Consider the following 9,830-nt stretch of genomic DNA (forward strand, 5'->3'; position numbering starts at 1 on the left):
TCTCATATGTACAGCGCTATGGGATGAATGGCACTTTAATAATAAATAATAATAATAATATATAAATATTCGACATCCTTCAAACCAGCACCTGGATTTGAATACTTATTTAATTGCATATGATTAAAATTTAGTATAGCAACCGATTCAATTAAATGTATCTGAACAGCGCCACCTACTCTGGATCCATGTGAGGTACAGGGCTGGTTCTAGCTTTGTTAGAAAGAGGTTGTCATGTAATATATGATGTTTGATTGACATATGATTGATATAGGATGTCTCATTTTTTACCTTAATCATAGGACAATTTCTTTAAGTGTTGCCTTGTCATAAATTATATCTTTTGAGTCTTAATTGGGAAATTATTTTTAGAGCTTTTTCTAAATTATAATTAAAGGACATCTTTAAGGACATGGAAAAATGAATCAAGCCAGAAAATGAAACAATATGGACAATCACAATATATTAGTAAGTGGCTTGTATTAACTATATGTCTATATAATAAATTGATAAATGCCATTTGCTGAAGCGAGACAACTCCTTTAGTACTTGGTCTTGTTTGGTACTTAAAGGGGATACCCTCTTTTTACTATTGATGACCAAAGAATAGGTCATCAATATCAGATCGGTGGGGAACTGACTCCCGGCACCCCAGCTAATCAGTTGTTTGAAAAGAAGGCAGCACTCATATGTAGAGATGAGCGAACTTCTGTTTTAAGTTCGGCGTCTAAAGTTCGGGGGCGGGTTAGCGGAGAATCCCGATCTGGAACCGGATATGGATTCCGACTTCCGTTGTGGTCCGTGGTAGCGGAATCAATAATCGGCCATTATTGATTCCGCTACCACGGACCACAACGGAAGTCGGAATCCATATCCGGTTCCAGATCGGGATTCTCCGCTAACCCGCCCCCGAACTTTAGACGCCGAACTTAAAACAGAAGTTCGCTCATCTCTACTCATATGAGAGCTGCTTTCTCTGCTCTGTTTACCTGCTCGCCACACCAATTGCAGTGGTGAGCAGGTGTAATTACAAGTATGGCGTCCCCATTCACTTCTATGGGATAGCTCTGTAGTATGCATTTGAACAGAGTTGTCTCATAGAAGTGAATAAGAACACCATACTTGTAATTACACCTACTTACCACTGCAATTGCTGCAGCAAGCAGGTAAACAAAGCAAAGAAGGCAGCGCTCGTATGAGCGCAGACTTCTCTTCAAGCAGCTGATTAGTGGGGGTGCTGGGAGTCGGACCCCTGCCGATCCGATCTTGATGACCTTTCCTGAGGATAGGTCATCAATAGGGAAAAAAAATGGACAACCCCTTTAAGGTTGATGATTTATATAATTTTTTCACTTTTTGATCTCAGCATTTGAACTGTGATAATTTGTTTCTGTTGATATAGCCATAAGAGGGCTTGTTTTATGCGAGGTAAGTTGTATTTTTTAATGGCACCATTTTGGGGTACATCAGATGAATTGTAAAACTTTAAAAACATTTTTTGAGGCGACTGTGAAAAAAACATGCAATTCCACCATTGTTTTTAAGGTTTCTTTTTTACAGCGTTCACTGCACGGTAATAATAACATTTTAACTTTATTCTGTGGGCCTAGACTACTGCAACACTCTCCTCTGTGGCCTTCCATCTAGCACTCTCGCACCCCTCCAATCTATCCTCAACTCTGCTGCCTGACTAATCCACCTCTCACCATATTACTCCTCTGCCTGTCCCCTCTGCCAATCGCTTCACTGGCTCCCCATTGCCCAGCAAATTCACTTCAAAGTACTAAGAAATACATACAAGACCATACATAACCTGTCTCCTCCCTACATCTCTGAGCTACTTTCCCGATACACCCCCACACACACTCTCCGATCCTCTCAAGACCTCCTTCTCTCCTCTTATCGCCTCTTCCCACAATCGCCTCCAAGATTTCTCCCGTGCATCCCCCATACTCTGGAACTCGCTACCCCAACATATCAGACTCTCACCTACAGTGGAATCCTTCAAAAGAAACCTGAAAACCCACCTCTTCAGACAAGCCTACAACCAGTGACCCTGCTGCCTCTATACCGCCATGACCAACTTCACCCGCACCTACTGTGTCCTTCTCCCATACCATGTAGATTGTAAGCCCTCACGGGCAGGGCCCTCTCTCCTTCTGTACCAGTTTGTAACTCGTCTTGTTTATGATTAGTGCAGTTGTCTTTATTATGTATGTATACCTCTTCTCATATGTACAGCGCTATGGGATAAATGGCGCTTTAATCATAAATAATAATAATATAAAAATATTCAACATCCTTCAAACCAGCACCTGGATTTGAATACTTATTTAATTGCATATGATTAAAATTTAGTATAGCAACCGATTCAATAAAATGTATCTGAACAGCGCCACCTACTCTGGATCCATGTGAGGTACAGGGCTGGTTCTAGCTTTGTTAGAAAGAGGTTGTCATGTAATATATGATGTCTGATTGACATATCATTGATATATGATGTCTCATTTTTTACCTTAATCATAGGACAATTTCTTTAAGTGTTGCCTTGTCATAAATTATATCCTTTGAGTCTTAATTGGGAAATTCTTTTTAGAGCTTTTTCTAAATTATAATTAAAGGACATCTGTCGGCAGATTTGTACGTATGAAACTGACTGACCTGTTACATGTGCGCTTGGCAGCTGAAGGCATCTGTGTTGGTTCCATGTTCATATGTGCTCACATAGCTGAGAGAAATTATGTTTTAATATACCAACACACAGATGCCTCCAGCTGCCAAGCATATATATCAACAGGTTAGCCAGTTTCATAGGTAAAAATCTGCTGACAGATGCCCCTTGACATTTAAATAGCTTTGATGTAATAGTTTTTAATCACCTGAACATTGCTTACATCTTATTATAATCATTTACTTTATTTATCATAACATTCAGTCACTTTTGTAAAGAGTTACGGTATATATGTTGCCCTGTTCATGTCTCACCATTTTCAGACTGCCACCACTTATTTTTCCAATCTGGATCAAATGTTGATATGACATTCTCAATCCGGTGACTATTGGCATAATAATACTGATTATATGGATTCCTAGAATCACAGATGAAACATTTCTGATCATCCTATGATAAAATAAAAAAAAGAGACAGATGCATTAAAATGTGTTTTTTTATTTTTATTGTTCTTGTAATATAGGTCAAGTTTAGAAAGCAATCTGATAGAGAATACTGGTCCGTATGGATTTCATTGCAATATGGAGAAACATGACGTACAATATTCATTTTCTAGATATTACCTGATTCGTCAATGGATGAATTATCCACATATTAAGGAGATCAGGTCGACACAACATGGTAACGTTTATGTCAAGTAGTCAAACGTGTTACTATGGCAGTAATGCATACTGCAGCAAGCAGAAATTGAAAAAAGCAAGAAGGTTGAGTGATATGTGTTCAATGGGAAACAACATGAGCTAGAAAAGTAAAAGAAACAAAAATAATGACTAGAAAAAGAGAAGAAAGGGCTGGAATAGAATAAAGACACTGTTATAAGATCTCACCCAGGGCAGGTTAGACTGTGGAGTATATAGAGGAAAGAGGCAGACATTCCCCCATGTTATGTTGGAAGATAATAATTATAAACTTCTATTTATAATATAATAGCTATGTAAAAAACATGACATTAGTCACAAATAGATACAGTTGGCCCGTCTAGTGATACAGGGGAAAGCTATAAGTGAACAAACAATATGTCAAGAAAAAACTATAATCAAAATGAGATGTGCAAATACATGATGGAGGCAGAATGGCAGATATCAGACCGCCAGGTTATTCCTCAGGGCTACAATGATCTTATTATCTCACTGTACCTCTAAGTAGCTGATGATGCAGTATCTCTGAGGCACCTCCAGCCCACATGTTGAAGATGCTGACAGCTGCTTACTGCGTCCCACTAGAAGATCCCCAATGGTTGGATAACAAGAGCCATCTTCACAGTTTCCCTGACCACTGACAAGACTTAGAAGCTCTCATTGAGGAAAGAGAAAAAGAAATAGACCTGATACATGCATGAATTACTTTGGGTCAGAATAAAATAAAATGATCCTATTTTGTCTACTTCGTTTTTCTGAATGCCATCATAAAAATCTAGTTATAGTAAGTAAAGGATAGATCAGATATGAGAGATTGTATCTCGTTTAGATATTTTGGTAACATTCAGAAACATGGGAATCTACATAGGTAACTTGTCCTATAGTATTTTTAGGGCTGCAAACTATCTGGAAATTCCTGGACAACTTTATAGGCTCTTTCCAGTATCTATAAGAACTTGTGTTATGATGATTATAATTACTATCATTTTACAAATCACAATGAAAGCTGCTAATGTGATCATTTAAGTATTCTCACCTATAAAGATATTGTACCAGTAATTTTTATGATTTAAGTTAATCATCATAATCATAATAATCATGTTGGCAACACTGCCTATGTATTTCCACTGTGACGCCTAAAACCTTTCTGAATTTTGTGTTCCTAAAAGGAGCACTGAGAGACGTAGTTAACATGACAGTGAGATATATAATAATAATAAAATAAATAAAAAAAACATTAAAGTTGGCAAGTTGGCTCCATTGTTGCCGGCTACCAGCTTGGGCCACAATTGGGGAGTCTCCTGCTCGGTCTTACCAGATAACTGTTCTGTTCTGATAACTCTTAAAATGTTTGTTCAGTTTTGTTCCTTAACCCATTAAAGGGGTTGTCTCACTATACACTTCCCGTTTTCAGGGCTTATGGCCACTGCTGCAGAGCAGATACAAGGTGGCCAGGATGGGAGCTGCTGCACATGTGTGCCTATGTGTCCTCCTACACTCCTGGCCACCAGAGAGGTCAGCACTTTTTCCTATAGTGTGCAAGCACGGCCACCGCTGCTGGATTGCAGGATAGCTGTAAGAGCTGGATATAAGCAGTGTATAATGTGATGGAAAAATGAATCAAGCCAGAAAAGGAAACAATATGGACAATCACAATATGTTAGTAAGTGGCTTGTATTAACTATGTCTATATAATAAATTGATAAATGCCATTTGCTGAAGCGAGACAACTCCTTTAGTACTTGGTCTTGTTTGGTACTTAAAGGGGATACCCTCTTTTTACTATTGATGACCAAAGAATAGGTCATCAATATCAGATTGGTGGGGAACTGATCAGCTAATCAGTTGTTTGAAAAGAAGGCAGCACTCATATGAGAGCTGCTTTCTCTGCTCTGTTTACCTGCTCGCCACACCAATTGCAGTGGTGAGCAGGTGTAATTACAAGTATGGCGTCCCCATTCACTTCTATGGGATAGCTCGGTAGTATGCACTTGGACAGAGACGTCCAATAGGATTGAATGGGGAAGCCATACTTGTAATTACACCTACTTACCACTGCAATTGCTGCAGCGAGCAGGTAAACAAAGCAAAGAAGGCAGCGCTCGTATGAGCGCAGACTTCTCTTCAAGCAGCTGATTAGTGGGGGTGCTGGGAGTCGGACCCCTGCCGATCCGATCTTGATGACCTTTCCTGAGGATAGGTCATCAATAGTGAAAAAAAATGGACAACCCCTTTAAGGTTGGATGATTTATATAATTTTTTTCACTTTTTGATCTCAGCATTTGAACTGTGATAATTTGTTTCTGTTGATATAGCCATAAGAGGGCTTGTTTTATGCGAGGTAAGTTGTATTTTTTAATGGCACCATTTTGGGGTACATCAGATGAATTGTAAAACTTTAAAAATATTTTTTGAGGCGACTGTGAAAAAAAACATGCAATTCCACCATTGTTTTTAAGGTTTCTTTTTTACAGCGTTCACTGCACGGTAATAATAACATTTTAACTTTATTCTGTGGGCCAGTACAATTATGGAGATACCAAATTTATATGATTTTTGCTATGTTTGACAATTTCAAAAAAATAAAAACACAAAAAGCTGAATATTATGATTAAGGTCATTAATCAGGTTGTAGGTTAAAGGGGTTGTCCGGGTTCAGAGCTGAACCCAGACATACCCATAATTTCCCCCAGGCAGCCCACCTGATGTTAGCATCGGAGCATTTTATGCTTCGATGCTCTCCTTTGCCCTGAGCTGGATCGCGCAGGGCAAGGGCTCTTTTATTTACAATAACACACTGCCGGGCGGAGGCTTCTGCCGAGCAGTGTGTTTGGTGATGTCATCGGCTCTGATGGGCGGGCTTTAGCTCTGCCCTAGCCATTTTACAGACTAGGGCAGCGCTAAAGCCCGCCCATCAGTTCCGGTGACGTCATCGGGCTCACTGCTGGGCGGAAGCCTCCGTCTGGCAGCCACCAGAACTCCAGAAAATGCCTTTGCGATTTAGCGCAGGGCAAAGGAGAGCATCAGAGTATGAACTGCTCCGATGCTCAAGTCAGGGGGGCTGCCTGGCTGAAAATGGGAATATGTCCGGGTTCAGAAACCCGGACAATCTATTTAAGGGTCTTACCCTGCAGCTCTGAATCTAATGCAACACTCATGTTAAAACTTAGTAGGCTATAAAAACCCGTGTTACATAAGATAGAAGAGTTATTAGTTGAAATTGACATTTATTCTGTGGCAGGACAAAACTGCAAACATGCAGCCAAGGTCATTTATGCTGGGTTCATATCAAGTTTTTGCCCTACGTTTATCTTATACAGTACACTACAGTTTTCCAGTATCCAAGATGTCTGGAACAATTTTCCTGCTGAGTACCTTCAAAAACTGTGTGCAAGTGTACCTAGATTTTTTACTGTGCAGCAACTTTTCCACAGTACTGTATCTACATAACCAAATAGAGAAGAGATGAATTTCATATCTCCCCTGTTTATCCTTCCCCAGGTTTGTTGAGCTTGTAGCTGTAAAAATCCAACACAAGCATGACTGGGCACCAGAATTTCATGCACTCAATACCACTGCATAGAGACATATTATGTTCTGTAAATAATCCAGCCTGGAAGAGTTCCATGGCTAATGTATCACCGTTATCTCTTTTACAGCTGTATTATGTACAGATATGAGTTATACAATAAATGTCACAGTCTACATACTATTGTTAATGACAATGGATTTTGTTACTCTCCATATTAATACATATATGTATGCTACCATTGCTGAACAGCCCACCCCATTCATGGGCACTGCACTGTCTGAATTTTGAACTTGTTACTATTGCTAGTTCTAAAGGGCTCCATAAAGAGATCATGAATGAAATACATCTCTACATACAACACTTGATTGTTACAAACGTACAATAATGTGAAGAGGCGTGTGTTAGTATCAAAAGGGTTGTCTCACTTCAGCAAATCATCATGTAGAGAAAGTTAATACATGCCACTTACTAATGTATTGTGATTATCCATATTGATTCCTTTGCTGGCTGGATTCATTTTTCCATCACATTATAAAATGCTTGTTTCCATGGTTACCACCACCTTGTAATCCATCAGCGGTGGCTGTGCTTGCACACTACATGAAAAAGTACTGGCCTTTTTGGTGGCCGGGACTGTGGAAGCTCACATAGGCTGGTGCTTTTTCCTACACTATGCAAAAACGGCCATTGCTGATGGATTGCAGGGTGGCCGTAACCATGGAAACAAGCAGTGAATAATGTGATGGAAAAATTAATCCAGCCAGCAAAGGGAGCAATATGGATAATCTCAATATATTAGTAAGTGCCTTCTATTAACTTTCTCTACATAATAAATGTTATTTGCTGAAGTGAGACAACCCCTTTAATGTTCTACTTTGTGAAACATGAGAGTTATTGAACTGACATACTAGATACAATGCAGTATTTTACACCTGGAGTCAAATACTTTCAGCTTCTTTTGTCACCTTTCCTCCAGGGATTAGTCTGTAAAACAGGTCGAGTCTTGAATAGAACATCTAAATTGAAGCCCTAGAGACTTGACATAACATTTTAGACTCTGCTTGGCAGAACTTGTTCTAATTATCGCATAGTGAAGGCACATACAATATATTGCTAAAAATATCTACAGTTTCATTTTGGGCTATTAGTGACCCAAGTTTAGGGTTTACCTTGTAAAATACACCGATCAGCTGTTTGAAAAGGACACAGCCTCCTCACAGCATGCCAAGCAAAGCCCAATATATAGCGGCTATGCTTGGTATTGCAGCCCTGCCCTATTCACTTCAATGGTACTAAACTGTATATAGACCATGTGACCAAATAATGTGATGTCACTGATCTAGGAAGAGGCCGCAGTGCTCAACAGACCACTACGGCCTCTTCAGAGAGCTGATCGGTGAAGAAGCAGGGTGTCGGACCCCCACTGATCCTGATCAGATATTGATGACCTATCCTGAGGGTAGGCCATTTATATTGCACTCTCAAAAAACACGGGGAAAAAAGAACAAAATAAAATATATTTAACTGAAGACAACATATAGCAAGTAAATGAAATGTTTCCATGACTTTTAAACAAGCAAACAGTACAGCAGTAAATAAGCATAACCAGTACTTACCCACTATGCAAATAATGAATTCCAGGACAATCATTATCTGTACCAAAAATATTATAAAATTTGCAAATGAATGTTAGACATATAATGATAATGTATTCTATTTGACATTACAAAAACATAGTACAATACATTATAAAGTAATTTTTAATTAAGTATAAAAATTGCCTGATTCAAGAGCTATATGAAACATCTCATCCATAGTCATCAATATATCTCATACCACCATGCGCAGTCCATCAACCACAATTTCCATTCATCTTGTTGCATTCTATTTCATCTCTCTAAATTAGAAAGACACCTAAACATGGTTTACAGGGCTTAATAAAGAGGTTATCTGAAATGCACCACGATCGCGTGCGGCTGCCACTTCCGGGATCACCTGCGGTACATTGGGCTTATGATCCCAGCTTTTGGTTAGAAATCGCAGCGCATGCATGAGTCTGAAATTCTCACAAGTGCCTTGTGTAGATGCGGCAGATTTACTAATCCTAATAATGGAAACTTAGGCTGGTCAGGCATGCACCCAATTTATCATATTTACAATGCATTCGCAAAGTCTTCAGACCCTTTCACTTTTTTACATTTTGTAAATTACGTCCCTGTGCAAAATTTAAAAAAGAAAGTGTACTCAATACCCCATAATGACAAATTAAAATAGAATTTTAGAATTTTTAGCAAATTTGTTAAAAAGGAAAAATTTAACTTTCGCATGGACACATCATCTTTTTCACTTTATAAGACGCAGACAACAGAAAATTAGAAAATAATATTTTCTAGGTCCCCTTTGAAAGGAATGTGGTCTACTGGTGTTTTACAGAAATGGAGTGGTCAAAGTCAGTAACTTCAGGGTATAGTGTAGGGGGGAGCAATAGCCCCTGTTACCTGTACTGTGTCAACTGCTGACCATCGTAACAACCAGAAATGGTGCATGTGGTCCCCTCATTATATGTACCTATCAAATAAAAATGTGTCTCCTGTCATTGCTCTGGTGTGCTAGATTATTTTTAGGTATTGTCTGCGACAAACACACATGCACACATACACACATAGTTCTGTTACTCAAACACAGCTCTGCTATACACACATACAGCTCTGCTACACACACATACAGCTGTGCTACACACATACAGCTCTGCTACACACATACAGTTCTATTGTACACACACTTATCTTTAATAAAAGCTCACATTTCCCTAGACTAGTGCTGTATAGTTTCCCTGCTCTAGCTCCTCCCATCTAATGTCATTAACCTGTCCTTGGAGTTTCATTTCCTTTCAGTACCTCCCCATCCGCTGAACGGATCATTCAGCCTC

The 9,830-nt window shown here is 39.2% G+C and overlaps 1 protein-coding gene across 1 annotated transcript in view; it reads right to left on the reverse strand.

Annotated features, from left to right (window-relative positions):
- Nucleotides 1–6,527, reverse strand: part of LAMB4 (laminin subunit beta 4) — a 139,819-nt gene extending 133,292 nt beyond the window's left edge. The window contains exons 1-3 of the mRNA XM_044277174.1: nucleotides 6,497–6,527; nucleotides 3,868–4,025; nucleotides 2,986–3,121 (exon numbers count right to left, since the gene is read on the reverse strand). Coding sequence (XP_044133109.1) covers nucleotides 2,986–3,121; nucleotides 3,868–4,025; nucleotides 6,497–6,527 — 325 coding nt within the window. The remainder of the gene's footprint in view (nucleotides 1–2,985; nucleotides 3,122–3,867; nucleotides 4,026–6,496) is intronic.
- Nucleotides 6,528–9,830: the final 3,303 nt, after the last annotated feature.

Source organism: Bufo gargarizans, chromosome 2 (assembly GCF_014858855.1).
Source record: "Bufo gargarizans isolate SCDJY-AF-19 chromosome 2, ASM1485885v1, whole genome shotgun sequence".
Taxonomy (NCBI): Eukaryota; Metazoa; Chordata; class Amphibia; order Anura; family Bufonidae; genus Bufo; species Bufo gargarizans.